The following is a 23,101-nucleotide window of genomic DNA, read 5'->3' on the forward strand; positions in this document are numbered from 1 at the left end:
TCATACAGGGGAGAAGCAGCTTCATGTTGAGAGGGTGAAAAGGTATTTTTTTTACCGAAGTTCTTCTCAGCCAAAAACCACAGGTTCATCCTGAGGACAAATTTTCTATGCGATTAGTTGTATTTCAACCGGGAGATCTGACCTCTAAACCCTTGACCTCTTGGACCTTAACTCTCTACTTTGGACATAGAAGCCTTTAGATTTAGTGTGTATAAAGGAGTTCTTTGTACACGTTTTATCCTGATAAAAAGGATACACCAGGTATATAGATACAATACCAGGATCATATAAATCTATCTATCTATGTATCTATGTATCTATGTATCTATCTATCTATCTATCTATCTATCTATCTATCTATTTATCTATCTATCTATCTATCTATCTATCTATCTATCTATCTATCTCCTATCTATCTATCTCCTATCCATCTCTCATCTATCTATCATCTATTTATCTGTTTGTTTATTTATTTATTTATTATCTCTCTCTCATCTATCTATCTATCTATCTATCTATCTATCTATCATCTCTCTCTTTATCTCATATCTATCTTTCTTTCTTTCTATCTATCTATCTATCTATCTATCTATCTATCTATCTCTTATCTCTCTCTCTCTTTATCTCCTATCTATCTCTTCTCTCTCTCTCTCTCTCTTTCTCTCTCTCTCTCTCTCTCTCTTTCTCTCTCTCTATCTCTTATCTCTCTCTTTATCTCCTATCTATCTTTTATCTCTCTCTTTATCTATTCATCTGTGTATTTCACACAACAGAAATATTCCCAGAATTGTATATGTAACGTTACATTCTGAGGCAGATATCATAACATTTAAGTGTAGATAATGAACCCTTGTAGAAATCAGGTAAGATCTAATAGGAATCTATTCTCTATTCAAGAAAATAGGTGAAAACTCCACCAGCTTCATATTCTACAATTGTACATATATGATAGGGGAAAGGGGGGTATTATAAAGAAAGAACACATGGGATGGGCTGGCTCTTCTCTGTACACACATATGTAGTCTGCCTGCCCATTCAATACACAAGTATGAGTACTAGATGCATATATATATATATATATATATATATATATATATATATATATATATATATATATATATATATATTCCTCTATCATGAACCAGGAATTTAGTACCTATAGTTGCCTGCAGTGATTTTGTATATTTTTTTTTCTCAGTGTCACTGAATTTAAATAAAATAATGTGGAAAAACTGTCTCCAAGTCTTCCTTCTTTACTGTTGTTGAATCAATATCATACGTGAACTGTGCTGTCAATAGATAGACCCAGTGATCTCATCTCTACCTTTGGTGGAATATGAAGGTTTTAATATTTAGAATACCCCAGAAATAGAAGAAATAGAAGACTCAGAACTCAGAACATCCAACCCAACAGAACTCTGACCCAACCAGAGAAGACAAATAGCTACATAGATAGATTTACACAATGGACACAATTATATATATATATATATATATATATATATATATATATATATATATATATATATATATATATATAGAGAGAGAGAGAGAGAGAGAGAGAGAGAGAGAGACAGAGAGACAGAGAGACAGAGACACAGAGAGGGAGAGTGTACACCCCCACACACGTATGTGTTGTGTATGTGTATATGTACTTACTTGCGTATATATATATATATATATATATATATATATATATATATATATATATACAAATTGACAAACTATGTGCATCTAAAGCACATGATGTACTAATGATAGACATAAAAATGCAATCCACAAATGGACAGATTTTGTGCATGAGTGTATGGACTCTATGAACTTTTACAATGTCATATGTGTGTATGTGTGTGTGTGTGTGTGTGTGTGTGTGTATATATATATATATATGTGTGTGTGTGTGTGTGTGTGCGTACATATGTATATAGTGCATACACACACATACCACATACACACATATCCATCATCCATCAAAATAAGTACACACATATATATATATATATATATATATATATATATATAGCCTGTGTGTGTGTGTGTGTGTGTGTATATGTATATATATATATATATATATATATATATATATATATATATATATATATATATATGACATGGCTATGGCTGTGTGCTGTCTAATGGCTCCTCCTCTGCTACTAACAATACATCAATAAAATAGTGTGTATTATATCACCACTAGTCGTTATGGAAAAGAATGAAGGGAAGGCTGAGTCAATAGCACAACAGCTCCCACTGTACAGTACAGTAAATCAGGAAGAATCCCTCAATGCAGAGCCTCACATCTTCCCTGCCATCTTCCACCAAGAGGCTTCTGCATTGATTTACTAGTAAACATAGAGGAGGCATCAGCATCAGTAGCACAGGGGGGCTCTAGAAATGTTCCTTACATGTTCAATATCAAAGTGGATGCAAGATGCCAGGAATAGGTTTCTTCAACTCCTGACCCACGTGATCCAGCAAATAATTAATTCAGCACGTCCCTTAAGAAACACAGCGTCGTCATTAATTTGCCAAGCAAAGGACTCTATCAGACTTGAAAACTGAAGAGATCCCAAGAATATTATATACAAAGAGAGCAGACTGTATACTCTGCACTGTCTCTGTCATATAGCTGAGGAGAGGAGATCTGGGCTGCTGGTGGGTATGTCTATGCTATTACCATTGTTATTACTACTACTATTTATTACTATTATTATTATTACTATTATTATTTTGTTTCTTCCTCTTCTTCAAATAACAGGACTTGGCTGTCATCAGAGGTTTGATAAATAGGAGCCTTTGCCTGTTCCTTGCAGTAGTCAGGAGATGTAGTGACCTTTGTTTCACAATGCTTAGGGTTTATAAGAAAATTAGGATGATGTATGCAACTGCTCCTTGAGTCCTGCTTAGGGGAAAGCCTGAGCAGTAAAGGGAATTGAATGGATTTACTTTAGATTTGTATGAGGGCTCAGATTTAGTGCAAGCCTTGAGTCTTCCTGGGAACAATGCTGAACTGTCAGGGCATCTGCTGCCTTTTCTTAAGACACTGAGAAAGGGGCCCTGAACTTCTTTTCATGCCTGGGTCGTAAATTTTATCTTGCGTCATAATAATAGAATTGGGGAGAAAGCTGAAATGTTACCCAAGGCAAACGTTACAGCACATAATGATTTCCGAGTGTCCGCCATAGTCATTACTATTACACTTAAAGTGGATCATTTTCTGCTGGACACCGCCATTTATTCCCACCATTTGCTGCAATCTATAATAGTAAATGGATATTTACTGATCTGGCTGCGGATCCCAATAGAGAGAGAGACAAGACAGCAGAATAGATATCTCTCCTGATTCCCAACATTCCTCACTTTAAATAACACTGGCCATTCAAATATATATAGCTGATAAATGGGGTGCTAATCTCATCCGTTGGCACATAGGGCGCTTTATAAAGCTGAAAATGTTTTGGTCTGTTTTGCTTATTTTGTTGTATTTTATCCAGAACTGAAGATTTTTTTTACTATATGTTTTTTGTTTGCATTGAGATTTTCCATCCATCCGGCGAGTGTTCTAACGGTTTAATCCTAAACGGTTTACATTTAAAATTCTAACGGTTTAAATTCCAAATACTAACGGTTTAAATTCTAACGGTTGAAATTCAACGTTGATTTTATTCACCTTTTTTCATTTTTGATATTTTATACAGTAACATAAAATCATGGTGTATTTTAGGATTGATATGATTACATTATCAGAAAATTAAAAAGAAAAAAATCTGCCCAAAAAGGAACCAGATACAATTCCTACTTTATAATATCAGGATACAAAATGCCAGCGCTTGTAACAATCACATTTATTTCCTAGCTGTAGCCATGGAAGTTTTATCAGTTGACAATGGGCCAAGTTGTTGTTATAAATCATAGTAAGTAAAGGGTTGTAGGCTGTTGGGGGCGGCTGAGGGGTGTAAATCTTGCAGTTTTATTGCCCTGTGCACATTAGGCTGCGGTTCATTTGCTGTGGATCTTCTGCTTGAATTGGATTGTGTGAAGTTCCATTCTCACCATCGGGCAGGAGAACCCAGCACTTTATTTGGGGTCCTTGGAAGCTGCTGTTGTTGTTGTAGCCTCTGTAGCCTATGCGGCTCTGTGTGATATAGTGTTACTATCGCTCCTTATATTATTGTTATAGTCACTTAGCAAGAAAATGATGGGGGAAAAAAATCAATAATATACAATATACACATTACAACATAATATACAATATACACATTACAATATACAAAATAATATACAATATACAAAATACAATAATATTATACAATATTATACAATAATATAATAAACCATTATACAATAATATAATAAACCATTCAAAAACAACAACCAAAAAAAAGACACAAACACAGTCATGAATTCGGTTTTATTACATGAAAAGTGAAGTATTCCCCATTTCTGGGCATCCACCAGATTGATCGTGGTCGCATAGGAATCCATTGTTATATTTTGCTCCATTGCAATTGTAATAATCCTTATTTTTTTGCTATATTGGGGAACATATGAATGAGCATTTTGCATAGAGGGTTGCATAGAGTGATTTGGTTGACACATCCCTGTATCCCCTTGTACCACTGTGTGGCATGTCCTATTATATATATTGGCATCAAATACCAGAGGTGAGAGATGGAGGCAGATTGGGATTGGGCTAGAAATATATAGGTTATATACAAAGCCATTGCTTCAGGGTTTAGTATAGAGATCACGTGAACAAACAGGTTGAAGTCTTAAGGCAGAGCCTGTACTTGTAGTGATTATAAGGGGGAACATTACCCACAGCACCATCTAAAGCAATGGTTCCTCATAAAGCCCTTACCATGGAAGCTCTCTATTCATTTGGCCAAGTTGTTTGATTTCAAACACTATGAGAGAAGTTCATTGACTGTAATTGGTAGGTGAGTGCTGGCCCCATTGCCTCTCTATGGGAATACTGTGCTGCTGTGCTGCTACTGTAGCTGGAAATGTCTGCAAATCCGCAAGATCAGGGTTAGGACAGAATCTTCCACACACACAAAGGGTGAAGGATACATCTTTAGCTCCATCCAACAAGCAGCCATAGAGACTGGAGGAGTCCAGGGTTATGATAAATTGATACACAGGTAAGATCTTGCATGACAATCCTAAGCCTTTGTTTGGAGCCTTTATCAAGCTTTACTAGTGCTCAGATTTATTGTGTTTTCAGCATTTTTTTAAAGCATAGGGGACTTTGACAGCAAAGCACAAATAGCATTTTATCATGATTAATCCAGGTATATACAATGTGCAAATGTGTACTGTGCAGAGCCCTGGCTGCAAGGACCTCAATGGTACACATACCCTACACTGATAGGACAGTATACCTATATCCATATAGTCACCTATAGGGCATTATGTTACATTTCAGGTAAGATACTTTGAAATACATTGAAATAAATTTGCCTTTTTTTTCTTTTGCCTCTGTCAAAGGAAGATTGAACACCACATTAACAGAGTGTCTTGGGCTATTGGGCTTGCAAGAGACAAGCTGATTTATGTATATTTACAGTCAATTTAATGGTAATGTCATTTCTATAGGTGGAGGGGTTTCCAAAACATTGTAGGAATAGAGCAAAATTCTAATGGTGGGGATTGAGTTTTTTTTGTTTTTTTTCAGCAATGTAATATTAATATGGTTATATATATACTGTCTCCAATATTATTTTGTATGTTTCCGCAATTAGTATATGGATAAATATTACATAGATAGATAAATAGATAATAGATAATAGATTAGATAGATAGATAGATAGATAGATAGATAGATAGATGAAAGATAGATAGGCGATATATAGATGATAGATAGATAGATAGATAGATAGATAGATAGATAGATAATAGATAGTAGATAGATAAATAATAGATAGATAGATAGATAGATAGATAGATAGACAATATATAAATGATATATAGAAAGGAGATAGATAGATAGATAGATAGATATTAGATAGATAGAGCACTAATATTTCTTTGTATAGTTTATATTATAATTTAGCTCCTGCTCATATTTCACACATATTTCGCCTCCTATATACATGATATAGCTGTTTCCCCTCCTATATACATAATATAGCTGTTTCCCCTTCTATATACATATTATAGCTGTTTCCCCTCCTATATACATAATATAGCTGTTTCCCCTTCTATATACATAATATAGCTGTTTCCCCTCCTATATACATATTATAGCTGTTTCCCCTCTTATATATATAATATAGCTCTTTTCCCCTTCTATATACACACATCTACATTTCCTAGAAAATAGTTGATGACAATGAAGGCCTTAGCCCCCCACATGTCATCTTCTGCTGCTTCTTGTGTCCTGACATCCAGCACTGTGGGGTGGACAGATCTAACATTGCACAAGCCAGTGGCCATTTCGGTGCCATTGTTCGCCCTGCAGCCAGGCCAGGTAAATCCCATGAAGAAGACCTTTTTAATTGTATTATTCTTATTACTATACACTGTAATGAACTACCTTCCATCCTGAACACTTGTATCCTCCTATTCATGATCATCGGTAGGATCCTATACAATCAGAGTCGTACAATTAAAGGGCGGCTTTATAGAGACACTTTAAATCTGGATGTAAATGCTGGAGGTTGGCAGCAACAGATGACACCAGCCCACCATATCATTTGCTTCTAGGAATACATTTGGTTACAATAAACAATTATATATATGGAAAAAAAAAGAACATTGACCTCCGCCCACCTGAATTGGAAATCTGTGGTGTTTTGGGACTGGCCTCCTAGCAGGGACCCTACCCAGTCCCTGTCTATAAGCCGCACTCCTTCTACCTGGTTTCATGGGGTGTCTGAGCTGAGATAATGAGAATTTGCTGGAAAGTTGTTAGCACTATTCTGCTAGAAGCTACTGCTCACTGCTCACTTGGTTGTTCATTAAGTGGTGAGTTATTACTATACAAGCCAAAGGTCATTGGAATGGCTTATGGTAGCTGAATTTGTCTCTTATGTGGCCTAGCTTGTCTTTGTGTGGGATCCTTTAAAGCTACTTAGTCAACACATTAAGGAAAAAGATACATTTCCTAAACTATACCCTGCGTGGTTTATATAGAACAGTCCTGCAGATTTAATAGGTTGTAATCACTGCGACAAATACAAGTTTATTGCCCAAATAGACACAGTATAAAAGTCGCAACCTATATTTAGCAATAAAAAAGTACTTGTATTCTATTTACTTATAGCGTTTGTTACTATTTACAAATATGCCATTGACTGTGTATTATAGATTGTTATTGTATTGTCTAGACTGCCTTCCAGCATTAATATGCACGCATAAATTACCGCACATCACCCCTATATGATACATTGTAAATTGTGATATTTTACAGCAGCCTATGTGGGATTGGCAGGAGTAAAAAGAAGACTGGTCGCCATCTACAAAAAGTCAGATACAAGACCTGAGCCTACAACCAAGGTGAGTGCCTGAGACTATTATTATACCATTGACTATAATCTGATATAATGATGCAGCTAGAGCGGCGCCCTGCAGGCTACACAGCGGTGGAATTCTATGCAGTGTGAATATATATATATATATATATATATATATATATATATATATATATATATATATATATATATATTTCTATCGGTGTATCAGGAAAACAACATACTAGGAATAGGTAATAATAATAAGGATGTTTTTGCAGCAAAAACCTTAATTCCTTATAGAACTCATTATTTTTAAAAGCAATATAAAATAAAACAAAAAAAGCAATTTTCTCATTTTACAATCTACAGAATAAAATAACAATAAAAGTAGCGATAATACTGATAATAATAGAAACATAAAGCGCGCATATAAAACAATGGACTATATTCCAAAGGAAGGCAAAAAAATAAATAAATAAAGCCCAGAATATTCTGTCGTTGATCTCATCCTCTCCCCCTCTGTATTGGGGTGCCATATACAGGAGGAGAACATCCCATTGGATCCAATTAGGCTGAATAGCAGACTCCATTGTGAGGCCAGAAGTTTAATCCAAGTTTTTGTCCATTTGGATTTATATATATATATTTTTGCGTAATCCTGGAAAAGAGGGAGAAGTTTGTTGGTGTCCTGGTAAAGTGCTGGCAGGGTTCTAGTTACACACAGGGCTCAGGGCAGCTTTTATAATTCTGCTCTCCAGGCCTTTAAAAAGGAAAAATTTGCGGAGTAGGGGATTCTTTTCTGTCTTCCTCCTACGCTTGGCCTGTTTTACATTTGTGAAACTTCTCGGGATCTTTTCCCCCCCTTAGTAAAACACTAGCAGTCATAAATTTCTCTCCCAAACCCCAATGACAGGTGCATTGATATTCTCTGGGTGCATTCAGCCTGTTTAATAATCAAAGGACTCCTGCTACTTAGATTGAATAAATCTCATATTTTATATCACATAAGCTCCTCACACCATTCAGTCACAGTTTTCATCACTAAATTAGAGGAAATATTTTAGTCTTTGTTTTACATTGCAAATCACAGGATTGGGGGAAATAGAAAATAATAATAATAATAATAATAATATAAAAATTATATATATATATATTGCACTTTGGTGCAGAGAAGAAGGAAAGTGATGTCTCAGTTATGAAAGGCCCTTCTGTGCAATTATAGATTTAGTATATTGATACAGATTCATTCTATTTCTCAGATTAGATCTGTATGTTGATTCCAGTACAATATATATATATATATATATATATATATATATATATATATATATTAAAAGCTTCTGCTTTTTAATCAGTATTTTGCTTGTGGTGGTAAAGAAGAAGAAGAAGCACAATGCATTTGCCCATTGTCCAAGTGATTTATTGCACATTGCTCCTTATTTAGGTTCAAGCAGAGTTCAGTAACAGTTGGATCTTTCTGAAAAAGAATAAGCCTCTTTGCCAGTCTGTTACTAAATATGATTCTGGAGAAGAATCCATGGATTGTGTAGAGTAGACTGTATAGCTGGGCATAGCTGATAGCAACACATTTCCAATGCAATCAATTCAATAATGAAGTTCCCATTCATTTATATCTCAGTATCTTCCCACATTGGATATAGGATGGTACTTTAGAATGATCTACTCATTTATAATATAGCCCAATATTACAATAGGACCATGGAGAACAGGCCATAATGTGAACATTGACTCAATGTTGTTGTTGTAAACAGACATTCATCTGGCAGAGATTATTGTAGGATAACATTGTACAATAGCAAGTAATAATTGTGGCAAAGGAGGTATAAAAAATAGACTAAACCTGTGACAAGTACAAGGCCCTATTGGAACAGTCACTAAATAAAAGGGGAATTAGACTCTGTAACTTAGTAATAATGTAAAGGAGAGCTTGCATTATGCTTTACAGTTTGATGTGATTAAACTATACTGTTTTGTATAATTGTTTTCCATTTTCCTTCAATCGTTATGCTAATATAGACAAGATAATAAATCTTCTGTATATTGGCAATGGTGGTGCTATTAAAACAATTACTGTCACAACATGCAGGCTGCTTGTACCTTGCAGTGAAAATACACAACACACACAGTTTAGCTCAAATCTCTTATAAAAAAAAAGACATCCAATAATTAAATTTCACAAAAAGCTGACATTGCATTTTCTTCTCCCAAATGGATCAAACAGAAAGATGTTGAATAGAAGTAGTTATATTTTAACTGGGCAGCCACAAGGCCTGGTTCACAATGGACATAGAGGGTTTCAGAGTTTCAGGTTCTGAATGTAGTTCAATCCATCAAGTTACATACAGCTCTCCCATGCTGGAGGGTGGAGGGCCAAGTTAATCTTTATCCAAATTTTCTAAGGCAAGTCAAGCCTGGGCACAGAGAAATATTACAAAACGTATTCTCTATCTGGAGAAGGGATGTGTGTTTGATCACACTAGAGAAAAGAAGTTTACCAGCTGCTGAAAGAAGCAGAGACAAATATTAATACCCCAAGCAAATCTATTGGATCCACTTTAATGTGTGTACATGAATTGTATCCAGTTTGTGGATTTGGAGACTGGAAAGAATTATATAAAACTGTCCATGGGGACTGGAAGATAGTTGGAAACTGTGTGGTAGAATACACACATGTGCAATGCATGCTATTATACACACATATACAATACATACAATAGCATATATAACACGACACACACACACACACAATGCTATTATACACACACATACAATACAATACATAAAATAATAAACATATATAATACACTACACATACATACAATAATAAACATATAAAATACATGACACGGACAGACACACACACTGGATGCTATTATACACACATATACAATAATAAACATATAACACACACACACACACACACACACACACACACACTGTATACTAGAACAGACACAAATATGTTATATATGTTATATTAAACATATAAATTAAATGTTTTAATGCCCACATAATAGATGATATAACATACACTTTATACACATATATCTAATACAATCATTCATTCATAAATGCTATAATTTACACCTATAATTCGTGACATCATGCAAACACAATGGCAAACACAGGCCTAAATAATAGAGGTACCAAGCAGCCCTGTCTGTAACCTATAGGGTCAGGTTTGATAACCTTAAGGTCTTAGGATTTCTATGCTCCATATTGTGCTAATAATTGGATATTAGAAGAGGTGGGGGAGGTAGATCAGAAAAGAAAATGGAAACCAATCCAAACAAGTGGAGCATGTCTGCATGACATATATGCCTTGGTTAGTTTCATGGCATATTCTTTTTCTTTTTCTTAGGGTTTAGACTGAGAAGACTGGAGAGAAGAGGTCAATGCTCATTGATAAGGGTGCAGAGTCCCTATCACTGAGAGACAGCAGGATGCAGAAGACAGCCTACTATGAAAACTCTGGACTTTTTGGGGGTTACACCTATGCCAAGCCGGAGTCATACAGCTATGGCTCCAGTCATCAACCTTACTCCCAATCTGCTCTAGAGAATGATTATCCAGGTTCAGCATGTTCCATCCAACCATCTGCTATCAGGCCCCCAAACCATAAAACTAGTGACATTAGTGGCAGCTGCATGAGGACATCTTCTAATCAGAATGCCAGCCAGACCACCAATATGAATGACCAAACTCACCAGGCTCCATCTCTGCCCCCCTCCTCTCCAAGCCAAGGGAATACCTCAACCCAGAAAAAGAGCAAATCCTCTGGCTCATCCAATTCCTCCCAAGCTACTATGACCAAGCAAATCTTCCCTTGGATGAAAGAATCACGACAGAATGCCAAGCAGAAGAACGCCAGCACCCCTCCAGGTATAGAACCAATGACCAATAGCTAATGGCAGCTGCCTGTGACTATGTGATAGACATGGTGCCCTGTATGGTGGATGGATAGATGGCTGCAGAGACAAAAACTACCATTTCTAACGTCTCACAACAAATACCTTCAAGGATGTTGTAGAAATAAAATAGCAATGCATGTGGAAATGTAAATGATTTCCATGTGAGGGGAAAGAATGTAAAGGCCACATGTTGTAGAGCCCCAGACAGCAGGGCCAATCCTTAGCCTGTCTATGTGCTATATACAATATACATGACTCTTATAGTTGTATAAGTGGCCATACACATGGAAGGTGAAAGATATTGGGGTGGGGGGGGGGAGTTAGAAGTTGTAGAGAAGTGCAAAATTAATAATAATATTATTATTATTAATAATAATAATAATAATAATAATAATAATAATAATAATAATAATAATAATAATAATACTTTATGCAATGATTTTAGACTTTATCCATCTATCCATCCATCTCATATCTATCATCTATCTATCTAGAAAAGAAAGAACTCTTGCAGCACTCCAAATGGAGTACCATGCTTGCTGGCACCCTGAGCTCTACTACTACTAGTGGTGAGCCTGGATTGTGAATATATATATATCTTCTATCTATCTATCTATCTATCTATCTATCTATTATCTATCTATCTATCTATCTATCTATCTATATATCTATATATCTATTATCTATCTATCTATCTTCTATCTATCTCCTATCTATCTATCTATCTATCTATCTATCTATCTATCTATCTATTTATTGTCTATCTATCTATCTATCTATCTATCTATCTATCTCCTATCTATCTATCTATCTATCTATCTATTATCTATTTATTATCTATCATCCATCCATACCTATTTGAGAAAGCTGGAGTGCTGCTACAATTTGTTCGTCTTTCTTTCTTTCTTTCTTTCTTTCTTTCTTTCTTTCTTTCTTTCTTTCTTTCTTTCTTTCTTTCTTTCTTTCTTTCTTTCTTTCTTTCTTTCTTTCTTTCTTTCTTTCTTTCTATCCATCCCATATCTATCTATCTATCTATCTATCTATCTCCTATCTATCTATCTATCTATCTATCTATCTATCTATCTATCTATCTATCTATCCATCTCTCTATCTATCTTGCATTGATATAGCGCCCAGCAATGATTTAGCTGCATGATCCTTTTGTATAGAAATACATTTATTGCAAGTCCATCTATATCTGCCCGACTAGTGTTACATTGTATTGTGAATGTGCTGCTGTCTCTGGAATATTTCCCTGATATAAATAATACATATATTAGTATAAGCCTGTAGTAAAAGCCTGCAATAAATGGCTGATGGTTCTATATATATAGTTAACTATTAACCCTTGCTCTCTAGACTGCACAATGCACTGAGCATCCCCATTGCTGTGTATGGACTTTGTGTTGTGCAGTCTTTGCTGATGTAAGTAAAACGATTGTTTTTTTTTTATTATCTGAATTAATGTATTTGTGTTCTTTTTTTTTTTTTTTTTGTAATTGTGAACCCAGGAGGAGACAACTGCGAGGAGAAGAGCCCGACCGGCCCTTCATCCAAGAGAGTGCGCACAGCCTATACCAGCGCGCAGCTGGTGGAGCTGGAGAAGGAGTTCCACTTTAACCGCTACCTGTGTCGCCCCCGCAGGGTGGAGATGGCCAACCTGCTCAACCTGACCGAACGTCAGATCAAGATCTGGTTCCAGAACCGCAGGATGAAATATAAGAAGGACCAGAAAGCTAAAGGGATCATGCACTCCCCAGCCGGACAGTCCCCAGACCGCAGCCCCCCACTCAGTGGCTCCAGCCATGTCGGATACTCCAGCCAGCTGCCCACTGTAAATAGCCTCAGCTATGATGCTCCATCCCCAACCTCCTTCGCCAAATCCCAGCAAAACATGTATGGCCTGGCAGCTTACACAGCGCCCCTAAGCAGCTGCCTCCCCCAGCAGAAGAGATACCCTGGTGCTGAGTATGAGCACCACCCCATGCAGAGCAACAGCGGCTTTGCCAATCCCAATTTGCAGGGCAGCCCTGTTTATGTTGGAGGGAACTTTGTGGATTCCATGCCAGCTTCTGGCCCTATGTTTAATGTGGGTCACCTCTCTCACCCATCATCTGCCAGTGTGGACTACAGCTGCGCTGCCCAGATTCCAGGCAACCATCACCATGGACCTTGTGACCCCCATCCCACATATACAGACCTAACTTCTCACCATACGACTCAGGGAAGGATGCCAGAAGCGCCCAAGCTAACGCATTTGTAACTACCACGCGTGGGATGAAGTCACGAGAGAGAAGAGAAGATAACTGTTGTTCTCCTTTTAATTACCTCAATTTTTTCTGCAAGAACATTGTTAGGATCCTTATTGTGAGTGCCAAGTGCTATAAGGAATATGTCCATGAGCGGCGTCTATGTCCATGAGAAGGAACCTTATTAAGTATTCTAGCATGACAGTGCAATAAACTGCAAAAGCAAAGGCACAATATAGACTATTAATGATGTACTTGAAGGTAAGTCTAGATTAGCATTAGCCAGTGTCATGCAAAAAAAAAAATATTATTTTTTTTTGTACCAAATTGTAATGAAGGGGAAGTGGCTTGCATCTGATTTTTTTATTTTAATTTTTTTTATTATTTATGAATTATTTAGTATTGTTGGAATTGCATTCAGCTATGTGACACCTATTTATTGTTATTATTTTAGACTCAACAAAACTTTTTCGTTTTTTTTGTACCATGAATTATTTATCCTTGTCTAAAAAATGTATTTATGTGGAATATGTGGGATTTTTTTTTTATTTTAATTTTGATTTAAAGTCCATGGTGGCTACCTGGTGAAAGATTATAGTCCCCGATGATCGAGTAGTGACTGTGTGGCTGGTGTGTCTAGTTTATGTAAAGGGTTAATTCGAAGCAGCAAATACAATGTAGTGAATTACAATGGGCATCTGATTTTTTATTTTTTTATTTTTTTGAAATTCCTATTATTCCAATTATTTGTCTAGTTCCATTCCAGCAGTATTTAGAATAAACTATATCTGAATTGTAGTGTATTTGTTTCACCAGACAAGTCAACTACACAAGCTACAGTATAGAACCATGCCCCCCACCTTTTTTTTTTTTTTTTACTACCCAATATGCCTAATTTTTTCTGTCCTGTGTTTTTTCCATCCCCGAGTGTTTGCAATAACCCGTTCATAGTTTTTTTGTGGCTTTTCATTGTAATTCTTTGTATATGTAGATGTACATTTGAAATTCAAGGCGTTAACAATTTTAGAAAAAAAAAAAAAAAAAGAAATAATAAAAAAAAGGAAAAAAATGACAATCACCATAAAAAAAAAAAGATAAAAAAAAGTATGATGAGAGCCCAATGGTTTCCAGCGTCAAAGGGCTTTCACACAATGGCAATTGGTTTACAGGGTATGGCCCATAGTAGGGTTAATAAATATTATTATTATTATTGATGATGATAGAAAGGATTTATTTTATTTATGGACATTGGCTGATGTGGAGGTGAAGGAGGAGGAGGAGGAGGCCGCAGTTCTTTAGGATTCATCATTTTGTACTCAGACTCATCCTCTTCCTACGCATTCCTGTTTGTTTGGAGAACACGACTCCTACTCCTGAGCTGTGACAAGAGATCCCATCCCTCCTCCTAGGAAAGAGCTGACCCTTATGTTCTGCAAGGAAAGAAAACACAGACTATGAGCTCTCCAAAATGTAAGGAACCCAGAGACAGAGCCAAGGAGTCCAACTGCAGGGAGGGCACAGCAATGACCACCACTCTGTACAGTACTCTCCCAATAAAATCCATTACAATTCTCACTAACAGTAGTCTCTGTCGTATTATTATTATTATTATTATTATTATTATTATTATTATTATTATTATTATTATTATTATTATTGTTATTATTATTATTGTTATTATTATTATTAGTATTATTTCACAGAGAAATGTTGTTCCAGTTAACCAATTGTTTACCAGGAAGCCAGCAGTGGTTTATGGCATCGCCAATGCTAACAGAAATAGCTAATATTTATTCTAGTCCATTGGCATAGCCTATTATTATACTTATAGATGGCAGACTTGAGGTTAGGTGTCATTTTGATGCGGTTTTGAGTCAGAAGGGGATCCGGCAGGAAGTAGCGTTTGGTCTTTTGAATCTATTATTGGCTGTGGGTAAAACTGCATCAAAAACCTCATCAAAAAACTGCATCAAAAATCCTAAAAAAAACACAAAACACAACAACCAAGCAAAAATATTGTGTGATTAGAAAGCGTAAACTAGAAGCAAATATGTAGTAGGTCATTCAGTAAAACTTTTGGTGACTTGGTGCAATGTATATCATGGTTTAATAAGACTCCTATGACTGATATCACACACAGCGTTTTCTTTCATTTAGGGAGCCCTAGTCAGGAGGGGAAACAGATAGGCTATGTTCACACATATAATTTCTGCCAGTCTTTTGGTCCATTTTTTTTTTAACCAAAATCAGAAGTGGAACTGAGAACAAAGTTATAAGGGGAAAAATGGCACAGTTGTTTTTTTTTTTTTTTGCAATCCACTCTTGGTTTTGGTAAAAAAAAAAAAAAAGACTGATCAAAAGAAATACTATGTGTAAACACAGCCCTAAACTGATAGAGCTATGTCATTTCCTGTAGGCTATAAGCAGAGTCGGGATTTACAGACACACACCTAAGCTTCTATACTATATATATGCAAAATGATGCAACAATATATGTATAATATTATAAAATAAGAGTCGTTTTGCATAGGGCTGCTAATTGATCTTTCAAAATAAATAAATAAATAAATGTTTGGTGGACACTAGGAGTCCATAGAAGACCTCAAAAAAAGCTAGAAATGTAGATGTGAAGAGAGAAAACAGGTTAGTGTAGTGTCTGCCTCAGCTCCTGGGCCAGGGAGAAGGCTACACTGTGTCCTCATTCTGTACTTAATTAAAACTCCCTTTCCTGCCAGAGGGAGAAGCTCTCAGTCCTGGCAGCAATGAAGGGGTTAAATAAGTTGGAGTCTCTGCTGCTCCCAGCTATGTGAGAGCCCCATGTTCCCTCCTCTCAGCATCTCTCCATGTACTGTGTGCAATAACATCCTACACACTACAAGGGCAAACAATGCTGTGTGTGGGAGAGGAGCCCTCCCTACCAGTCAATTGATTAACTATAGCATCCCAACCACAAATGGCCAAACCTACAATGTATGACAGCCAACAAACAGGATGAAATAGCCACTTTCCCATTAATCATGCCTAGTACTGCTGCTATATACCTTAACCACACACACTCTTACCCACTCCCCCTCCTCACCATAGACTGTAATGCACCCCCATTCTGTGGTTGCCTTACACCCCCTGTCATTATTCCCAGCTAGTTAGGATTTACTTAATAGATACATGGGAACCTATTGCTCAAGTATTTAATGGCCTATAACACCAGCCATTCTGCATTGCAGCTGCTTAGGACTTTAAGTGCTTTTCAACATAATCAATTGAAACTGGGTTAAGAAAAGAAAAAGAAAACATTGATTTATTTTATTGGGCTGCTGAGGAAAACCTCAGAATTAACCATTGCATGCCAAGCAATGATAAATGAAGACCCATCAAGCATTGTGTTTTGGGGAAGTCTATGGATTTTCATATCTTACACTCACTGGAGAGCTAGTTGTAGCAGGGATGAATACATATGCATTGCTGGGTGACATGTGCAGGGTCTTCTCTACCATGGCACAGATGCCTGCAGCAACCTCTATTCAGTGCTGGGAGCTGAGTACACCGCCCTGGTCGCCATTTTGAGATAATGCCTGTGTAAGGGGTTCCATTATATTCCTATAGCATCCCCTTCATCATCAGGGTCCAGAGGAGACAATAGCTGATCTCTACACAAGGGGCTTCTCAGTGCTGGGGCTGCAGGAAGCTGAGCAGCAAGGATTCCATCCCTGGAAATTGTGCACATTCTCACTTTAAATGACACCGATCTGATCTCAGGCCTGGACCATGATCACATATGTGCCTATAGTATGCTGCAAATGGGAAATACAGTGGTATCATCACATATGTGCCTATAGTATGCTGCAAATGGAAAATATAGAGGTGTAACCACATATGTGCCTATAGTATGCTGCAAATGGGGAATACAGTAGTAACATCACATATGTGCCTATAGTATGCTGCAAATGGAAAATATAGAGGTATAACCACATATGTGCCTATAGTATGCTGCACATGGGGAATACAGTAGTATCATCACATATGTGCCTATAGTATGCTGCAAATGCTGAATACAGAGGTATAACCACATAGGTGCCTATAGTATGCTGCAAATGGGGAATACAGTAGTATCATCACATATGTGCCTATGGTATGCTGCAAATGGAGAATATAGAGGTATAACCACATATGTGCCTATAGTATGCTGCAAATGTAGAATACAGAGGTATAACCACATAGGTGCCTATAGTATGCTGCACATGGGGAGTACAGTAGTATCATCACATATGTGCCTATAGTATGCTGCAAATGGAGAATATAGAGGTATAACCACATATGTGCCTATAGTATGCTGCAAATGTAGAATACAGAGGTATAACCACATAGGTGCCTATAGTATGCTGCACATGGGGAGTACAGTAGTATCATCACATATGTGCCTATAGTATGCTGCAAATGGAGAATATAGAGGTATAACCACATATGTGCCTATAGTAGGCTGCAAATGCAAATGGAGAATATAGAGGTATAACCACATATGTGCCTATAGTATGCTGCAAATGCAGAATACAGAGGTATAACCACATAGGTGCCTATAGTATGCTGCAAATGCTGAATACAGAGGTATAACCACATAGGTGCCTATAGTATGCTGCACATGGGGAGTACAGGATAGTGTTGTTTATTTATGGTTGTATGTTTACACTATGTGCAGTGTTACATTGTAGCAACCTATTGTAAAGTGTAAAGTAAATATATATATATATATACACACACACACACACACATATATATATATATAGATGGTATATAAGTATATATATATATATATATATATATATATATATATAGACATTAAATCCACTAATGGACACGTTTTTTACATTAGTGTATTGTAGAAACTTTACAATGTGTGTGTATATATATATATATATATATATATATATATATATATATATATATTCTAGCACACACACACACACACACACACACACACACACACACATACATTCATTACACACACACACACTGATAAATAGTAACAATCTCTGTTCAGGCTGTTGACCATTTTGGTAATAGAAATAAATATAAAAATATAAAGCAAGATAAATAAATAAATAAAATACTGTATATTTCAGTTTTACCCAATCAGCTGTTGAAAAAACTACAACTCCCAGTATACCCTGACAGCCTTATGCTTTCTTGGCATGCTGGGATTTGTAATTTTGCAATAGCCTAAGAGCCACAGGTTGGGAAACCCTGCTACACATATATGTATATATTGGAATAAGAGTATTCCCTCAGTGTAAGGACCCAACTGTGTTCAGCACAGCAATCAAAAATCAGCCCCCACTTCAAATGTGGCGAGTGCCAAGAGAGAGTGAAGCAGCCTATATTACAGAATGGCCCCATGCTATGTAGGGATGGATCTCAATAATAAGAGATCATTGGCACAGCAGTAGTAAGGCATTAGACATGATTTAGGTCATCTCTGCCAGCGCTGAACCAATAGGGCAAGCAGGGCCCTAGCTGCAGATTTATACAGCACATGGATGGGAAGAAGAATTCTAAGGCCTAATCCACATGGAGCTTCTATTCCCAAATACAGAGAGAACTTTGCTGCCAGGGACTGGAATGAGAGGAATGAAATGAGGGCTGCAAAGGCGTTGGAGCAGGATTATAAATGAAGTGCCTTGTATATTTATTAGGAGACCTCGCCCAGGTAAGTAAAAATGCTCCTAGCAATTAAACTAATGGTTATAAATTACAAGTGGAGCCATAAATCAACTACATGAGAGCTATCTCCAGGAAGACTCATTTGGTGTCCAGCATTGCAAATAAAGTGAGTGATCCCCACTTCTCATGTCTACTCTATTATTATTAGCTTACAGGGGCTACTATGCCAATCTCATCTCTGGATAGGATTATTTCACCATGAAACACTAGAGAATGTGCTTTATAGGTCATATATTAGGTTACTCAGTAACCGATACACAAGTCTCCTCCAAGTCATGCATGCATGTAATAACTATATAAGTATCCATGATGATTGAAGAAGGAAAATAATTTTACATTACTATTTAAGGCACAATGTTGTTTCTTTATTTTATTTCTTTCTAGCAATAGCCAACTTGGCTAGAATATGTCTGAGACCCCCCCCTATGTCATAGACCAAAACAAACCCATCAATATGATATGGTCTTTTTGCTGCTTTTTGTTTAGCAAAAAATTGCAACTTCTCCCCCTTTCTCCTCCGCTCTGTGTAGCCACATACAGTGGGCAGGGTTTAGCACCAGGGGGCAGCTCAGCTGATTTACAATAATTTACACCAGAAAATATTATTTTTGCCTTATTTAAGGCAGATGCCTTCTAAGAGTTGTCTCATTTTGTCTCCATTGCACTTTTTCTTGTATTTGTAATGTTCACCAAAAATACATAAAAGTTATTCCTGACAAATATAAAACCATTTGAATCATTCATTACATTCTTCATAGTAAGGTTCAGTTTGTGTCCACACAGTTCAGTTTTTCTTTCAGATTTCAGATTTATTATTTTCATCTTTATTTTTTTTTTTTTCTGTTTTTTGCTAGGCTTTGAGCATTTTTTTTTTCATAAATAGGTAAAATGAGTCTCAAAAACAGTGAAGGGATTAGTTATTGTGAACTCTCTATAGTTGTGTCCTCTCAAGCACCAAAGTTTGCAGGTACAGGTGCAGGCACACAACATTTAGGCCTTATTCTTACGATCAGTAAAGTTGTCCGTGATTGTGGATCCGCAATCAGGAATCAGCTTATTTCCCACTGATTTCTATTGGGCTATTCACACTTTTTCACTGATCTGCAATCCATGCTGCAAAAAAAAAAGAAAAAGAAAAAATGAATTGCAGCACAGATTGGCCAATAGAAGTCAATGGGATCTATGTTTTTTTTGTGTGGACGTCGCAGATGTCACATCTGTGACATCCGGAAAAAAATGTTAGCAAACTATATATATATATATATATATATATATATATATATATATATTACCAATTCAATTTTTGGAGATGTGGATATGGATACACTACGACGGACCATAAAAATAACTGAATGTGTGAATGAGGCCTTACTATTCCTGTATACTATTTGGCCAACACTTTCCCCACCGCTTTATGTTTATTTATTTATTTCTGAAAAGGGGATGTGGATTAAAACAAAAACATGTAAAAATGAGACCAGAAGGGGTCTTAGCACTAATTCAGCACTGCAGCACCTTATAGTTTTTTCTATGCAAAGGGCCCTCTTGGCTTCCCATGCATGGAGCTGCAGTCAGTCCTATTCCTGTGAATAAATCCGGCATTGAGCAGGGAAAGGCTATGAAGGGTCCACAGAGTCAGTGCTTAGGTCCCTTTATTTCCAGGATAGGTGAAGCTGGAACCCCATCCATGATACTGCACATCCTAATGATTTTCCATCACTTTTGTGTATCACTAGTCCAATCACTTTAGGTCAGTTGCATAAAAAATACAAAAAGAACCACTGATAGATCTGTCAAGTAAAAACCCAAGATATAGGTGTAGCTAGAGAAATGCTGAGTTTTCTGCATCTTGTAAGAAAGACAGAGCTGTCTGATGTGATATAGTGAAGCATCTGTTTGCATCCAAATTAAGCTGATTAGATTCATCAAAAGATCTTTTACTTCATGTTATTTTTTTTATTTTATTTCGTACACTAGTATGGCAGCTGCTTCAATGTCAAACAAAAGGTAGGGAGGAAAGAATAAGGTCAGACTGAGTAGTATATCAGCAACACCTATATCCCAGGTATAAGAAAGAAAGAAAGAAGGAAGGAAGGAAGGAAGGAAGGAAGGAAGGAAGAAGGAGGGAGGGAGGTAAGAGGGGAGGAGAAAGGGAGGGAAGAAGGGAGAAGGAAGGGAGGGAAGAAGGAAGAAGGGAGGGAGGGAAGGAAGAAGGGAGGAGGAAGGGAGGGAAGAAGGGAGGAGAAAGGGAGGGAAGAAGGGAGGAGGGAGGGAAGGAAAGAGGGAGAAAGAAAGGAAGGAAGAAGGGAGGTAAGAAGGAAGGAAGGATGGAGGGAAGAAGGAAGGAAGGAGGAGGAAGGAGGGAGGGAAGAAGGAAGGAGGGAGGGAGGGAAGAAGGAAGGGGGGAAGGAGGGAAAAAGGAAGGAAGGAAGGAAAGGAGGGGGAGAGAGGGAAGAAGGAAGGAAGGAAGAAAAGAAAAGAAAAGAAGGGAGGGAGGGGAGGAAGGAAGGAAGGGAAGCAAAGAAAGAAAGAGGGAGGAAGGAAGGAAGGAAGGAAGGAAGGAAGGAAGGAAGGGAGGGAGGGAAGAAGGAAGGAAGGAAGGAAGGATGGAAGGGAGGGAGGGAAGGAAGGAAGGGAGGGAAGATGGAAGGAAGGAAGGAATGGAGGGAAGGAAGGAAGGAAGGAAGGAAGGAAGGAAGGAAGAAAGGAAGGAAGGAAGGAAGGAAGGAAGAGAGGGAAGGAAGGATGGAAGGAAGGAAGGATGAAAGGAAGGAAGGAAGGAAGGAAGAGAGGGAAGGAAGGAAGGGAAGAATGGCAGGAAGGGAAGAATGGAAGGAAGGAATTAAGGAAGGGAGGGAGGAAGGAAGGAAGGAAGGAAGGAAGGGAGGGAGGAAGGGAGGGAGGGAAGGAAGGATGGAAGGGAGGGAAGGAAGGAAGGAAGGGAGGGAAGATGGAAGGAAGGAAGGAATGGAGGGAAGGAAGGAAGGAAGGAAGGAAGGAAGAGAGGGAAGGAAGGATGGAAGAAAGTAAGGAAGGAAGGATGAAAAGAAGGAAGGGAGGAATGGAGGGAAGGAAGGAAGAGAGGGAAGGAAGGAAGGGAAGAATGGAAGGAAGGGAAGAATGGAAGGAAGGAAGGAAGGAAGGAAGGAAGGAAGGAAGGAAGGAAGGAAGGGAGGGAGGGAGGGAGGGAGGAAGGAAGGGAGGGAGGGAGGAAGGGAGGGAAGGAAGGAAGTGAGGTAGATAAGGAAGGAAGGAAGAAAAGAAGGGAGGGAGGAAAGGAAGAAATGAATGGCAGAAAAAGTTATGACCAGTAGTCTACAGTAGTTAGTATTGTTAATATTGGAGCTTAGTAGAAGCTATAGTAAGGGCAGCATGACAAGGAGGAGAGCAGGGGCTGATAGCTATGTTGTTGCTAAAATGAATATGGAATTCCAGCCAGCCTATAGGAGGGACACCTTCCCGACCCACCTGATGACTCCACCCGTGATCATGGTCAGTGGAAGGAACAGGAAACAGATACTGAACTTGACAGCACAGAAAGTAAATAAATCACAAGCAGGGGGGTCATGTGACTGAGCCTGAGAACACAAGAGGAGCTAGAAATAAGTAATGAAAGTGTATATAGAACATACAACATCCACAGAGGTCAAAGCAATGCTAAATTATAGAAAAGTCCTGGACAACCCCTTTAAGTGACTAAGAATTACTAGCTGCTTTTACATTGACTTTTACGGCTTATAAAACAGAA

At 37.5% G+C, this 23,101-nt stretch overlaps 1 protein-coding gene across 2 annotated transcripts in view; it reads left to right on the top strand.

Annotated features, from left to right (window-relative positions):
* Positions 1 to 14,719, top strand: part of HOXD3 (homeobox D3) — a 38,676-nt gene extending 23,957 nt beyond the window's left edge. For both annotated transcript variants that reach the window (XM_069985169.1, XM_069985170.1), the window contains exons 3-5: positions 7,415 to 7,500; positions 10,840 to 11,360; positions 12,901 to 14,719. In XM_069985169.1, the coding sequence (XP_069841270.1) occupies positions 10,874 to 11,360; positions 12,901 to 13,652 (1,239 nt within the window). In that variant the 5' untranslated portion in view covers positions 7,415 to 7,500; positions 10,840 to 10,873 and the 3' untranslated portion in view covers positions 13,653 to 14,719. The remainder of the gene's footprint in view (positions 1 to 7,414; positions 7,501 to 10,839; positions 11,361 to 12,900) is intronic.
* The last annotated feature ends 8,382 nt before the right edge of the window (positions 14,720 to 23,101 follow it).

Source organism: Dendropsophus ebraccatus, chromosome 9 (assembly GCF_027789765.1).
Source record: "Dendropsophus ebraccatus isolate aDenEbr1 chromosome 9, aDenEbr1.pat, whole genome shotgun sequence".
Taxonomy (NCBI): Eukaryota; Metazoa; Chordata; class Amphibia; order Anura; family Hylidae; genus Dendropsophus; species Dendropsophus ebraccatus.